Source organism: Thunnus maccoyii, chromosome 8 (assembly GCF_910596095.1).
Source record: "Thunnus maccoyii chromosome 8, fThuMac1.1, whole genome shotgun sequence".
Classification (NCBI taxonomy): Eukaryota; Metazoa; Chordata; class Actinopteri; order Scombriformes; family Scombridae; genus Thunnus; species Thunnus maccoyii.
This window is the reverse complement of record NC_056540.1, coordinates 33,166,830-33,182,991: the sequence shown is the minus strand read 5'-3', so window position 1 is coordinate 33,182,991 and position 16,162 is coordinate 33,166,830. Positions and strand designations below refer to the sequence as shown.

Here is a 16,162-nt window from a genome sequence, read left to right as displayed (position 1 = left end):
ATGTTAGTTTTCTCCATTTTTTTTTTGTGTGTGTGCATGTTAATTCATATCTAATTTCATATAGTAGATTGAAGGTATTTTTGAGTTATACTAGTGCTCATAGTTTCAGGACTGTTTAAAGTGTCACTTTAATATGTTTAACTCACATTCAGTCTGACAGCTGTTGTTCATTGACTGTTTCTAAATAAGTTCTGCATCATCAGTACTCAGCTGTCATGTCTGATTAACGCCAGCAGGTGTCATTGTTTATTCCTTTGGTTCGATTTGTGGAATATAGTTGGTATTGAAGGGAGGTTTTATGTTGTTGGTTTCATTGTCTGTGTAAATATTCATTTAAATAATGGTCATAAATGGTTTTCACTGTGGTATTATTACTATCACCATAACCATTACTGTTGAATTATTTAGTTTTAGTCACTTTTGTATTTCCTCTGTTTTTTCTATAGAACCACACAAACGCTCATCATCAACTTTATGATTCAAGATGTTAATAATGTCTGTCTGCAAATACTTTTACTACTTATCGTCATTAATATTTCTGTCCCAGTGATTTCTAACAAGCCCACATTGATGAAGATAATTGTGAAATTAATACTGACAGAGGTGTGATGATAAATGCTGATGAATATTAGCGCCCTCTGGTGGCCAGAGTGACAAACTACAACACCATCCTGCACTGTTCAGGAGTTTGTGAAATGATGTTCAGAAATCATTCAAAGTCTTTTGGCTCTTTGTACATCCATGAAGATGTTTGTGAATGTGTTTTTGTAAATGATGATGATATCTGAATAAATGTGTAAATATCAGTAGATTCAGACACCCTTAAAACTTTCCTTTTTGATAAAGCTTATAGTTAGGGCCGACCAAGCTCACCTTGGACCAGCCCTTAGTTATGCTGCTATAGGCCTAGACTGCCGGGGGACTTCCATTGATGCACTGAGCTCCTCTCTCCTCCTCTTCATCTGTATGTATTCATTTACCATTAATGCATGTTACTAACTTGACTTCTTCCCCAGAGTTCTTTGTGCTTTCTCATCCGCAGGAAACCCCATGGACCGCACTGATGTGGGGATGTCCTTCTCCTGCTGTTCCTGCTGTTGCTAGTCATGTATCTATTGTTATTGTTGTTGCTGTTGTTCTGCTTCTCTGACCCACTGTGTACAGTATTGTAAATAACTTTGTAAATATATTTAACAGCCCAGTTTCTGTAGGGGTGGATGGCATTTTTTTTAAATATCTTTCCTCCTGTTTCTGTTAAGTTAGGAGTTATGTCAGTGATTTGTATTTTTGTTTCTTTATGTTTAAATAGGTAATTTTAGGTCGATTAGCTTTAGTTCCCTTTTGTTTGTTGTTTTGCTGTTAACCCACCCTGAAACCAAAACTATGAAATAAACATTTTAAGGCTGCAAAATCCCTTGTATGTGTGTGTGTATATATATATATATATATATATATATATATATATATATAGTAACAATATATTTTTTAATTACTTTGTTTCTCCCAGTTTAAAGGCCCCTAGAGGCCCCTCTACTTAGCAGTGTGTGGGCCTGTATAGGCTGTCTTTGATTGACATCTCCCTCAAAGAAGTAAAACACATTTCCAATCCACTGGAGATAGAAATATGAACGTATATTCAGACTATACAATATATATCTAAAAATCACAGCAGTAGAGTGGACAAAAGAGTCATTAAGTTTCATTCAGCGTATTCTGCTCATTCGTCATTCACCATAGTTGGATCACTCATTCAGTATACAGCACGTTTAAATGTTTAGTGTGCTCATAGTGGAAAAGTGACAAAATTGAGTTTTGATTTATTTTTGTGTGTGCTATTGATGGATAATATTCTCCCACAATGCAATGCACAAAACAAATTGAGGGAGCTACAAAAAATATCCCTCTGAAGAAGAGTGTCAGATGGATATATTGGATAGTTGCTTGTAATTACTGTCAAATACTGTTTATATACAGTAAATCTCATACATTAATTGGGAAAGCCTGTGGATCTATTGGATAGTTGCTTGTAATTACTTTCAGATAATGTTTTTATAAGGTAATTATTATTAAAATTATGTTTTTGTAAGCCGTTTTCACAGGATCCTATTTTTTTGTACAGTATCAAACCAATATTTTTACCAGGAATTTACTGTAAATAGATGAGATAATCACATACAATTAAAGCCTAAAGCTCTCAAGATACCATTAATGGGTGTTGAAGGAGGATAATTTGAATATAATTTTACATCATTTTTTTATGTTTTACATCCAGAAATGTGTGCTTTGATGGGGCAGTCTTAAGGATAAACTGGATAATTATATAAATTTACAAAAGAATACTGTATAAAACAAGCCATTATTTAAATTAAGTAATTTTAAGGTATTTCTGCAAAGTTTTTCATTTTTTGTGCACATTTATACATTTATTTAGCATTCTAGCAATATTTCATTTTTTTTTGTTTTTATTTTACAACAGTTGGACTGTAAAAATGCAGATAATATCTACAGTAAATATCTGTATTTTAAAAAAAATTCTTTGTAGAATAACTAAAGGTTTTTTATACCGTTATTTGACGGTAAGTGTTTTTTTTTTTTACTTTTTTAAACCTTTTTTAACTTTTTTTTAACATAAAATTTAAAGTAAAAAAAACCTGAAAGTTGCCTTAATTTTACAATTGTAATTAATTTACAGATTACAGCCTTTATTTTATCGTGAATATTTTTAATAAAAATAATTTACAGTGTTTTTATGGCATTTACACTTACTGTAGAAAAAATTAAAAACAAAACTGAAATAATACAGTAAATTTCTGTGAAATAATTTTTTTTTTTTACAGTGTGCCCCAAATGATTCATACCTTGACACTGCCATGTATTATCCGTCAGTGTTCTGCCTCCAGGAAATTAATAGGGGGTTATTCCATATAGTGCATGATAGTAAAGATGCCCCAACGAAGGCTAAATGTTTTTGTAAGGATTTAACTACCTCACACGAAAACTGAATTAAAGGGTTATCTGTTTTCAAGTTGATTTTAGGGTAAAACCAAAATGCTGATAGAGACAGTCAGCTCAACATGTGTCTTGTTTTTGAACTTTGTTGATTGTGTCAGGTTCTATGTTTAAAACAACAGCTTTATTGACTCTGTGCTGTCTGCATGCAAATAAATTATGCTTAGTCATTGTTACAGCCCTGGTGCTGTGCACCTGTATTTGTCTTCTTTTCTCATTCTCTTTAGATGCACCCTCCCCTGTGTTTACAGAGTGAGCATAGGTGTGCTCAGTCATCAGCTCACCTGCCTTTAAAAGCCTGAGTAGAGTTCCAGTCTGGGCAGTGTGTCTCACTTGACAGCTTTGATGTGTCAACCACATGTGTGGTTTCTGTACTGATTTGGTAAGATTACTCCTTACTTGTAGGGAGGGTGAATTTGATTCCTGGTCTGACTTTATGTAACTGTGTTTGTGTTTCGTACGTTGACCGGCTTCTCTGGGGCTCGTTTTTTGTTGTTTTATTTTGTTCACACATTCACATTTATATTGTATAATAAATTCTCTCATTTTTTTTTATACATCTCTGCTTCCCACTCATCCTTATCTGGGTAATTCTTTATTGTTACTTCCCTCATCCCCCTACACCTTTTCGGGGATGTAACACTCATTATCAGTTCTGTCTAAAAGTGACACCTATAAAGATCACTGATAAAGATCATTCTGATATTAAAGCTATTTCTGTAGCATTTAATTACAGATTTTAAACTGAGTTTGATGATTGGAACCTGTCTGTATCTTTAAGTTGAAGGCAGTTAGGTGCCAGGTGATGACTGCCTGTAAGATTGCAGATCGCTGTTTTTTTTTTCAAGTTTGTTCAAGAAAATCCATGAATGTTTTAACTTTTTCATTGTTATTCTCATTATTTACTGAGCTCTTCCCCTGATAGGTCTTTGTGCTGTCTCTCTGTGGACTCGATGTTTTGTACTTAGTTACTTTCCACTACTGCAGGTAGTATTTATAAGCTGTGATGAAATTTGACACTTGTTGTGTTATCTGTCAACAAACATAAAAATATGTTAATGTGAACTATATCATAAATTTGCAGTGTAATTTTGCTGTGTGTGAGGACAAAGTAAAAAAAAATTAAATGAATTATTAAACATTCATTTTAGGTCAACTGTCAATGAATAAAAAGGCATTTATATACATTTAAAGACGCAAGCTTCTCTGGCAAAAATAGACCTAACATGTGGCGAGAAGAGCAATAAGTAGAAAAGTAGTCACACACAACAAATACAAACAGACAGACAAAAAGATATTTTTTAGCGTCAGGTTTATATAAATATTGAATATTGTACAAATACATGGTACCGTTGTCTCTTGAAAATAAAATCAGTACGACATCATGGTCTGTAATGGTCTAAACCCATCACTCATGGCCCTTTAAAACCCCCCACAGCGCCCTCTAGAGGCCGACCAGCACATTACAACAACAGAGAACCAGACTGTCGGCAGCCCTCTACGTTTACACAAAGTAACCAAGACTGTAACAGAACCGTTAGTCGAGTTTTCTACGGGAACGATGTATGTTGATAGATTCAGAAGAACTCTGGGTTGAAGATCTATTTAAGGGGTGTTTCAGTGATTCTTGAGATCTTTTTGGTGGTTTAAGGAGCCAAAATTCTGCATTTTTATAAGGTAAAATTGTATAAAACCTATAATAATAATAATAATTCATTTAATTTGTACTGCACTTTTCATTTGCAAAACTTCTGTTTCAGTTTTTTCTGAAAGCTGAAACATATTAGAGGAACCCACCAACAAAAACAAATATTTTTGTGGTAATGGAGAGAAAATTTTTTAACACATAACCAATTTGTACATATTCCAAAAATTTCAAAGGAAAAAAAAAAAAATCAAATCTTAATTTTCAACCCAGCAATCTTGAGCCCTGAGTGTCTGCAGGTGTAAATTAACAAGTAAGGGACGTCTTTCTTCTGTAGATTTATAAGATGTGACAGTATATTTCTGGTATTTATCGTTGAGTAACCAGCAGTTTGTAGAGGCTGTGAAGAATTTAAGTGTCCGTCCGTCCATGTAAGTGTTAGAATGTAAAAATAAGTTAATCGTGACTGAAGTTTAAAACCGTTTATAACGTTTTTCAAATCTTAAATATAATTTTCATAATAGAAATACTTAAAACACTGTCCTGTGTCTCTGGGCTCATTTTTTTAACCAGTTGGATCTGAAATAAATTCCCAGATTTTTACTTTTGCAGACATTGATGAGCTTAACATTTCCAGCCTAACAAAAACAAAAAATTCTGATGGATAAAATTAAAAATTTTATGCAAGAAAATGAAGTATTAGCTAAAGATAATTCTCCTGACGTTTGAGATCTAATCACTCCTGAAAATGGATCAGACAGCCATGAAGCAGTTCATTTATAAAAACTTAAGACATAAAAGTTTTGAACAAAATAAAAAATAAAAATAATTTTAAAAAAACATTAAAAGGATATTTCTCAAAAATAAATATATTGGCATCAGGTTTTCCTCTGAGCTGCAATAAGTGGGTTTGCTGAATCTTTACGACTACAGGCTCAGTCATCGTCACCTCTCTTCTCATTGAGCTCTCGTTGGTTCCTCTAATTTTAATTTTTCCCTTTAATTTCAAATTTTAGTTTGAGGATAAACATCCCTCCAGCAGGAAGTCATCAGTAGATAAAAGGTTTTATTTCAGAAACATGAAGTATCTCTTAATGTTATTTAAATAACTTTTGATGCCTTTGAGAATCACTATCAGGATGGATTTTGATTAAGACTTCTGATTAACACCTTCTGTAGCAGAGAAAAAGTGGAGTGACTTGTCAAATCAAAAATGTTAAAAAAGTTAAAGAATTGGGATCCAGATGTAAATAAAAGTGTCTTAAATCTCATCTGCATTTTATCAGATCTGAGTCACTTGAATTAAAAGTATAAATGGCTCCAAAGACGTCTCAGTCCGGCACTTCTCAGTCAAAAATGTGCATTTTTTAAAAAAAATATGAAACCAGTTATGCTGATATTACTAGACCGTCTCAGCATCATCATCATCATCTGATTCAGCTCAGTTCAGTTTGGCTCAGTTTACTTTGTAGAGGGACTTTCTGTAAAAACAAAATAAAACGCACACTTCCTGCTTTTCCCCGCCACATTAAGAAGAGTTTAAATCAGATTTAGACCTCACTGTCTTCACTGTAACACTGTCAGCAGGAAAATAAAAACATCATGAGATATTTTTGAAGCTTTAGTAGTCAGAGTTTTGTGAAATACTTTTTGTTTTTTGTTTTTTTAAAAGGAGTTTGAGATGTGATCCTTCTGTCCGACATGGATCAAAGTGAAAGTGAACCTCTCTCTGGTGTTACAGTGTGATGTGTATTTGGCAGATGTTTGAGATATCAGGTGAAGCATGCTTCGTTAGCATCGGCGTCCCTCCGCCATCTCTGCTCCTTTTGCACAAGCCCAGAATATAAAATATAGACTTTTAAGTTTGCATTCACACCATGCCCGCACATACCAAAAAAAAAAAAAAAAAAATAATAATGACATAAAATTTAACAGCTGATTTTGGCCATGCTCCTCTATTTAGTTCAGTTCAGCTTGGTCTGGTTTGGCTCAGAAAAAAACAGCTGAGTAACAGTCCGTCTCCGTCTGCTCCGCTGAGGTGGATTTTCCAGTTCAGTTCTGCTGTTGGTGAGAAAACAACACGTGTCGGAGACTGAACCGACCAGCCTGACGGTTCAGTGACCGTCGTTAGAAGGTTTTAGTCCACTGTGATGTTTTATTGGCTTGTGAAACAGCAGTTTTATTGTCGATGTACCTGAAAAGAGGGAAATGTAGTTTGTTTAATCCTCAGGGGATATTAAACTAAAGATTTGTACCAGTAAAGCAACAGTTGATTTCTTCATCTCCGCTCGGTGCAGCTGCAGATCTGTCAGTGCTTTTCAGTAAAAAAACAAACAAAAAAAACAAGATAAAAGTCGCTCTGCACAAACCGGAAACAAAAAAAACATTAAAGCCTCTCGGAGAACGAAGCCAGATCTCCGTCCTGCGTCTGTCCTCTAACTCAGAAGACACCAGGGTGTCTGGTTCTGGTCGCACTCCAGTTTGGTGTTGATGACGGTGCAGGGAGCGCCGCTGATCGTCAGCTCCTGTCGGGACTCCACCAGGTAACGAAGGTTCGTCAGTCCGCCCTCCGGATCCACTTTAAACTGCTCCTGCAGGGAGAAGCGAACAGGTTTTATGGGTTAACGCTGACAGTTTTCAACAGTGTTAGTGGAGGTTTTATCTCTGTTTCATCATCATCTATTACTGTATTACCCCGAAAATAAGACAATTAGAGCTGCAACGAGTAGTCGATGAATCAATTACATGATCGACAGCAACTATTTTGATCATTTAGGATCTTTTTTTAAGCAAAAATGCCAAAAATGTGGTCTTACATGGCAGAAAACTGAATATCTTATATTCCAGCTGATACGGTACAGAGTCGATTATTCAGTGAAGGTTTGCTGCTTTTCTCTGTTTTGGATGATATTTATATTTTTATATTTTTATATATTTTTTTGTTTTTTGGATTTATGTTTTTGACTGTTTTGTCAGACATGACAGCTGAAGATGACACTTTAAACTCTGGGACGTTTTTTCACTAATGTTCATCAGTTGATAGAAAAATGATCTGTTGGATGTTTAGTTATAAAGTTCAGGAAGTCTTCTGCACTCGATGCTCCACCTTTCTTTCTTTTTTTAATCATCGATACTTCAAAAACAAGATTTTTATACAAAATATCAGTTACTACTTGTGAAAACATATAAGACACTTTATGATTGAAGGAGCAGGGAGAAGAAAAAAGATTTTATAATACCTGCCTTCTTCTAAAAATATCATAAATGTTCTGCAGCACTTTCAACAATCATCTGAGTCACTTGTGCACATAATAATAATAACAATAATAATAATAATAAAAACACTCACATGCAGACTGAAAATAAACATTTAGTTCATATTGTCCAAATACTGGAGGAGTTACAGGATGTGGTTTTTAAAATAATTAAAGTCTTTATGTGTTGAAGTTTTTTTTTGAAGTTTTTTCTAAAAGCCGGCAGATTTACAGGCGAGTGGGTTTTCTTTATCTCTGAATGCGACGGTAACGGACGACGTCTGCACCTGTTTCTGCGCTGCGACTCTCTTCTGGTCTCTCTTCCTCCAGGCCGGGTCGTGGATGTGCATGAAGGTTTTATATCCTGTAGTGATGCCGCTCGGTCTGAACAGCTTCAGAGAAGAAAAACACACGAGAAGCAACAAAGAATCAACAAGCTTTCACTTATTATTATTATTATTATTATTATTATTATTATTATTATTATTATTGTTTGTACTTCACAATATTTTTGACTGATATGCAAAACTTTCTCTCTAGATAAAAACAGGTCACATGATCGGATAACAATGTTTGCTTTTTAATCCAACTATTTATATAACAATTTTTTGCCAAATTCCTTATATATTTATATATGAAATGAAACGGACCAATAGAAAAACAAACTTTACCTTATTTCTAATTGATAATAAACTCTAATACAATTCTCTAGTAAAAATGCAAATTAAAAAAGGAACAAACCATTTTTAAACATAAAACTATTGATTAATGTTACCTGATTATTAATTTTAATCCCTTTATTTATTTTTTCCTCCTCTTGTGTATTAATTTGTTTTTATTGAATGTTAAAAGCTTCTTGAATGATCCTGAATTCCTGCTTTGTTTCCTCTTCTTGTTCTTGTTTATATTTTACGTTGTTTTTCTCAATTTGACTGTTGTGAATAAAGAATTAACAACCATCAGGACAGATATTGATCATGTTTACTTATCAGACACTGATCTAACTGATCAAAGGGTAAAGGTGGGTATTGATAACTGGTTCCCAGTAAAATACCCAGACGAATCAGTTATTGAAGCTTTTATCTGTCATCAGTCTTTTCATGATCACAGATCAATAGAAAGCGCTCAGGCAGCAGCGTCTGAGCGTCTCTGTCTGTGGTTCAATGACGTCAGCAGCAGATGAGATCAGCAGCAGCAGACAAACGTTGATGAAATGAGACGTGAGTGAGTTCTCTGTCAACGCGTCTGTAATTCACACAAAGATTGTTTGTGAGTAAAGACGCGTCACTCTGTATCACCGACCGATCAGCTGATCACCTCACGTCAGTTCGACTCTGATCAGCTGATCGGCTTCGGTTTCCGCAGCTGTCGACTCGACGTGTCAAACATTTCATCTACATCTCATACATGATGACGTTCTGTCCGGTTTCTGCTTCTCAGACGACTTTGAGTTTCTTGTAAATGTTGAAGGTAAAACTTGAGTTTGATAAAATATCATCACGTCTCATCTCTGTCAGAGAGTGAAATATAAATCAAACAGCTGCTTTAAACTTAAATTTCTTGACAAAAACAATAATCTCTGTTTGATCAGACAGTGATGACTCATCGTTTTATCTGCTCTTATGTCAGTAAAGCACTTTGTAAACCTGTTTCTGAAAGGTTCTTATTATTATTATTATCTTCACCTGTTTAATGATTATTATATTTTCAGTTCAGTCAGATGTTCTTTGGGTTCAGATATGAGCAAACATTTTCAATTTAGTTAATTAATTTATCTCTTTAACTTGAGTAATATTAATTATTTTTTAAGAGTTATGAATCCAAACATTATTATTATATATTATTATTTTCATGATTTATCAATCTTTTGGTCTATAAAAGCGTCAGCAAAGAGTGAAAAATGTTGATTATAATGAATGAACAGTCCAAAAACATCAAGATATTCACTTTACTGTCATGTGACAATCTAGAAGAAACATTTTGTATTTTTTTTAGTTGATTATCAAAATAGTTGCAGCCTTAAATGTAATTATATTAATTTAAAGTTAACTTGTGTTTTGATCTCTGAGACGTTTACCTGAAGTTCAGCTTTTCTCAGTCTCCTGTAGAACTCGTCGTCCTCTCTGCCCCAACCCCAGAACCGGTTCGACATCCCGTTACACTGCAAAAAAAAACACACCGTTCATTCAGTCTTATTTTCTCTTTCTCAGCCGATAAAATCTTAATGAATCGTCAGCTGGAGTTTAGCTGTGAGGCTGTTCTGACAGCATGGTGAGTACCATGTAGTAATGCTTCTTGGTGAGCAGCAGGATTCCTCCTACGTAGGTCTTGTAGTGATACAGCGGGTGCAGCTCGGGCGAGGCCACGTGGAAAGGTCCGTCCTCCGGGAAACCGTAATCCAGAGCTTCGTTCAGAGGCAGCAGGTCCACGTCGTGCATGGCCAGGTAGTCGGTGTCGTTACCGCTCTCCATGTAGCCGACGTTGATCAGAGACGCTCGGTTGAATCTGAACGACGGGAGAAGAAAAAACACTTCACGTTAGGTTTGGATTTCTCTGTTAAACTGGGCAAACGATGTGGATTAAGTTTGATGCCTCAGATTAACTTTAGAACCAGTTTGAGTTTCTATCAGATCGGTTGCGGTTCGATGTTCATGACGTCTGATTAATCACCAGATCGATCGATCATCTGCCTGAAATTTCAGGCGGGTCAGAAATGTTATTGTCTGTCTGCAGTTTGAGCCATAAAAACAAATAGTTTAAACTACTGATGCAACTAAAAATCATTTTTATCTTATTGTTTATCAATTAATTATTTTTCTGATTTATTGCGTTTTTGTTTGCTCCATAAAACGCCAAATAAATGTCCGTCAAATGTTCCACAAACACAAGCCGACGTCTAGAGCTGCAAATAACAATTATTTTCATTATAGATTCATCTGCCAATTATTTTTTTGATTAATTAATTAATTGTTTTGTCTATAAAATGTCAGAAAATATTGAAAAATGTGATGGACATTTTTCTGTATGTGATGTTGATAGAAAAATCCATGTATTAGTCCAGTAGGTACGGTCATATGTATGTATATATTTGGCGGCAGGGTCTTGATGGGAACGCTATGACAGTTATATGGACGTCATGGTCATCATGTGGAAGGGAGAGCTCTGTAAAGCTTTGTCTAGGTCTGTTAGAAGGAATCTGTAAACAACTAAAGGTGCCTCCAAAGGGCATCAAGGCCGTCAATATATACCCCTGAATTACATATGTTCTGTTTGAATTAAAAGGACGCTTGACTTCAACCAACCTCAGTCTATTGATAATTTATCCATCAGATGTAACGACTCAAATGTTTTATTTTGTTCGACCGACAGTCCATCGATCGACTAATTGATTAATCGTTGCAGCTCTAGTGTCGTCTTCAAATGTCTTGTTTGGTCCAAAACTCAAAGATATTCAGTTCACAGTGACAGAAAACAGAGAAAAGCAGAAAATCTAAAAGATTTTTGTTTGTTAAATAAAAATAAATTGTTGTCAATTTATCTTCTGATCAATTAATCGACTGTTTTTGCACTAGTGATACGTGAAGAAGCAGAGGATGAAAGATGGTGATGATGATGATGATGATGAGGATGGAGATCCTCTTCTGTAGAAACAAACAACATCTTAGTGGTTTAATAAACCAGAAATGTTGATTAATTTATTAGTCAATCGACAAAACATTGCTGCTAAATCAACAGCAATGAATTATCTGGATTTGTCTTTATTTGGCACTGATCCAACAAACCAGATCAAGTTCCAACATCAGATCTGTCCTGACCTGTAGTGATCCACCTGGTTGATGATCATGATCTTGTGGCGGATCTTCTTCTTGTTGAGGAACGTGTGCATGAAGGGAACGAACTGCAGCAGCTCCTCGAAGCGCTCTCTGAACGGGACGATGATGGCCAGTTTGTGAGGACCCCAGGAGGGGTCGTCCGCCGCGGACGCCCGACTGTCAGCCGGGCAGGGCGGCGGCGGCGGCTGCTGCTGCTGCTGCTGCTGCTGGAGGCGTCCGTCGTTGTTCATGGAGGCCGACATCTCGCCTGAACAGCTGAGCTGCAGCCAGAGCAGAGAGACGAGCACCAGCACCATGCAGAGACCGAACAGCTTGTAGATCGTACATTTCCCCGACAGGAACCTGCTGACGCACAGAGCAGAACGCCGTCAGAACAGCTGAACATGCAGAGCAGTGACATGCAAACAACTCCATATATGTCAAGGCAATACACACTAGAGCTGCAACAACTAGTCATTTAATCAATTAGCTGATCAACGGATAATTAAATAGGCAACTATTTTATAATCAGATAATCGTTCTACTTATATTTAAAGCAAAAAGGCCAAATATTTGCTGGTTGCAGACATGTTTTTCTTGCTGTAATCATTCCTCCTGTTCATACTGACCATTAGAAGATCCCTTCATAATGACCTTACCATGGAAGTGATGGAGGACAAAATCCACAGTCCTCCTTCTGTGCAAAAATATATTTAAAAGTTTATCTGAAGCTAATATGAAGCTTCAGCGTCCAAATGAGTCAAATCAAGTAGATATCTTTCAACGTTACAGTCTTTTTAGTGCCAAAGTCCCTCTTTTTGTTACTATACTTCCACCGCAGCAGAAAACATTCACATTTAAGAAGCTGGAATCAAAGAATGAATCGATTAACAAAACAGTCGGCGATTAATTTTCTGTCCATCGACTAATCGTTGCAGCTCTAAAACAAATTTCACAGCAATCCATCCAATGATTGTTAGCTATATATTTCAATAAAGAACTATAAAGTCGAGCTCACGGTGGCGCTGGAGGAAAAGTCAGAGGATCGTCCTCTGAGGAACATGAATGTTAGAACTAAATTCACAACAATCCATCCGGTAGCTGTTTATATGTAGAACAGCAGAGCGGAGCCTCACATGCATCACACAGTGAACCAGAGTCAAACTCAACAACAAGCAGGCGTTCCCAAACTGCGTCTCATCTGAAGCTGCAATGATTAATCGACAAGTCGTCAACTAGTAAATTTATCACCAACTATTCTGATAATCGATTTATCGTTTTGAGTCATCAGATTCTCTGATTTCAGTTTCTCAAATGTGAATATTTGCTGGTTTCTTTAGTCTCTGTGACAGTAAACTGAAGATCTTTGTGGACAAAACGAGACATTTGAGGACGACGTCTTAGACATTGAGAATTATTTTTCACCATTTTTCACCATTTTATGGACCAAACAACTAATCCATTAAGCAAGAAAATAATCAACAGATGAATTAATAATGAAAACAACAGTTAGTTGCAGCCCTAGTTGACTGACTAATCAATTAAGCGTTGCAGCTCTAAACATTGGTGTTAAATTAGGTTATTAAAGAATAGTGGCAAAGATATAAACACTTTATAGTTATAAAGTAAATACCATTAATAATAAGAGCATATTTTTAACAGTAAACTTCAATTTGCAAACAACTATAATCAGAAATGTAAATAAGTGCAGCCAGTAAATCTGTTTACAAAAAACTAGTAACTTCAAGGACCTCAGGTTGTCCCTGGACCACAGTTTGGGAACCACTGGTTCAGTTCCTACTTACTTGTTCCTGTCTTCATGATGAGGAACTTTTGAGGTCTCATTTCTTGAAAGGTCAAGACAGTGAGTTACTTTTAAAAGGTTTCATTTCACTTTTTAATCTAGTGAACAAACTGAACATCGACAACACCTGAACTCAGTGGTGGAAGAAGTATTCAGATCCTTTACTGCAGGAAAAGTACATAAGTATTATGAGCTTGATGTAGTTAAAGTATTGCAGTAAAAGTACATAAGTATCATGAGCTTGATGTAGTTAAAGTATTGCAGTAAAAGTACATAAGTATTATGAGCTTGATGTAGTTAAAGTATTGCAGTAAAAGTACATAAGTATTATGAGCTTGATGTAGTTAAAGTATTGCAGTAAAAGTAGTGGTTTGGTCCCTCTGACTGATATATTATTATATATGACATCATTAGATTATTAATAGTGAAGCATCAGTGTTAGAGCAGCATGTTACTGTTGTAGCTGCTGGAGGTGGAGCTAGTTTACACTACTTTATATACAGTTAGCTAGTTTAGTCCAGTGGTTCCCAACCTAGGGGTCGGGCCCCTCCAAAGGGTCAGCAGATAAATCTGAGGGGTGGTGAGATGATTAATGGGAGAGGAAAGAAGAAAAAACAAAGTTCTGATACACAAATCTGTTTTCAGTTTTTGGACTTTTTCTCTAATCTTTGATTTTTGCTGAAATATTGGATCATTTGAACATTTATTGAAATGAAAGCATGTGAGAAGTTTAGAGGGAAAAATCACTATTTGGTGGAGCTGTTAACAACTCATAGACATGTGAAATGTGACCCCGACTACACACTGCTTTTTGTAAGACGTCAAAAGACAAAAAGGTTGGAAACCACTGGTTTCATCTTTAACAATGTGTTGTATTTTAAAAGCTTGTTATATTATCCATTGTGTCAAATCTTCATCTGAAAAGTAACTAAAGCTGTTAAATAAATGTAGTGGAGTAGAAAGTACAATATTTCCCTCTGAAATGTAGAAAGTAGCATCACATGGAAATACTCAAGTAAAGTACAAGTACATCAAAATTGTACTTAAGTACAGTACTTGAGTAAATGTACTTAGTTACTTTCCACCACTGGCTGAACTAAACAATAATATCATTATCATTAAAAACACATAAACTTACCTTCTCTCCTCTTTAAAGTAGAGGACAGGCTTCCTTCTCGATGAATACATCATCTTTACAGACTCACAGCTGAATGATTTCAGTCCGGTTATAAAGATGAAACTTCACTTCTTTAAACAAACATAAAATCAGCAGCAGGAGAAAAACAAACCGAGTTTAAACCCGGTTATATTCAGAGTTTTTCACTCGTCCATCCCGCAGCACAAACTGCCCTCCATGCTAACTCTTTGCTAACTCTTCTCCGGGTAAACCCTCCGTTAGTCCGGTTTTACGGCAGGTACACATTTGCTCAGTAGGCTATAAAGTTATAAATCTGTGTTTCTAACCGGTTAATTCTGGATTCACGTCTCTGCTTCGGTTAACGGTTACTGTACACGTAGCACTCTGTAACCAGCTTTAGCTTTAGCTTTAGCTTTAGCTCTGTGTTCAGCGTCACAAACCGAGCCGACGGCTGAGAAAACTCAACATTTAACAAAACAAGCACCGACCGGCGGAACATTCACCGGTTATTTCACGCCGCATAATATAAGAAAATAACGGGAGCCGATTGTAATACTGTCCGACTCGTGTATGAGTCCGAGTGGGAACAACTGTAAAGGTTCCTACCTTCTTATTCTTCTTCTTTGGGTTTATTAGCGGTTGATAAACAGTACCGCCACCTGCAGGACTGGATTATGGAGCAGCAGATTTCTGTTTATGGAGGAGCATTGCGTTCACCAAAGGAAAAAAACTATTGGAGGCCTTATCTCATAATTATGACTTAGTATCTAATAATTATGTCTTATATCTCATAATTGCACTGAAAAGACTAACTTAGCAAAATACTTCCAACAAACTGTTTCTGTGTACATTTGGCCATCTGACCATTGTTTTATATAGACTTGAAAAATTGTGAACCTAGAAATTTAACAGAAAAGCATAAAACACAAGTTTTATTAACTTTTTTAGTAATATACATACATATATATATAAATATAAATATATATTTAATTGTGCTGCCATGTTCATATGATCACCAGTTTTTGGTAGGTTGTTTCTTTGTCCTCGTCTCTTTCACACTGAGTACACATGTATAAATATATGTATATATATATATATATATATATGTGTGTGTGTGTAGTATATAATGTAAGGCAGTGCAAGAAAAAACTTTGAATCAACTTTTCCCCAAAAAAATAAAAAACAAACAGAAAATATTTTATTTTATTTATTAGTGAGTGTGTACAGTGTTGAACAGAACTGTTACCATTTGATGTATCAGAGTGAGTTTAAAGCTAATGTTCATCTGACGTCTCTTCAGCAGGTCACAATTCAAACATAAAACAGCACAATAACAAACAGTATGAAGCAAATAACACACAGGACACATAATACAAAGTTACATCATATATCATCTAACTAATACGATATAGTTAATTTTTTTAGTGTTTAAAACAATCTGGGAAATATATATTCTTTAAACTCAAAAAGACTTTATTTATACTATATAGTGTATAAATA

At 35.5% G+C, this 16,162-nt stretch overlaps 1 protein-coding gene across 2 annotated transcripts; it reads right to left on the bottom strand.

The window, feature by feature from the left end:
- Window positions 1-6,026: 6,026 nt before the first annotated feature.
- Window positions 6,027-15,283, bottom strand: b4galt7 (xylosylprotein beta 1,4-galactosyltransferase, polypeptide 7 (galactosyltransferase I)). 2 transcript variants are annotated; one of them, XM_042419638.1, is made up of 6 exons: window positions 14,663-15,283; window positions 11,724-12,086; window positions 10,188-10,413; window positions 9,986-10,069; window positions 8,196-8,300; window positions 6,027-7,245 (listed from the first exon to the last, which is right to left on the bottom strand). In XM_042419638.1, exons 1-6 carry the CDS (start codon window positions 14,713-14,715, stop codon window positions 7,090-7,092), a joined length of 987 nt encoding a protein of 328 aa, XP_042275572.1. In that variant the 5' UTR covers window positions 14,716-15,283; the 3' UTR covers window positions 6,027-7,089. The 2 variants fall into 2 exon arrangements, with proteins under 2 accessions (XP_042275572.1, XP_042275573.1); XM_042419639.1 differs by having other exon boundaries at window positions 11,724-12,083; window positions 14,663-15,281.
- Window positions 15,284-16,162: the final 879 nt, after the last annotated feature.

Excerpts from the sequence above, each read along its gene's own strand:
- b4galt7 (XM_042419638.1), bottom strand. The coding sequence starts at position 14,715 with ATGATGTATTCATCGAGAAGGAAGCCTGTCCTCTACTTTAAAGAGGAG. Across the intron at positions 8,301-9,985 it reads TGAGAAAAGCTGAACTTCAG|CTGTTCAGACCGAGCGGCAT; the intron begins GTAAACGTCTCA and ends TCTTCTCTGAAG. Across the intron at positions 7,246-8,195 it reads GAGTCGCAGCGCAGAAACAG|GAGCAGTTTAAAGTGGATCC; the intron begins GTGCAGACGTCG and ends TTCTCCCTGCAG.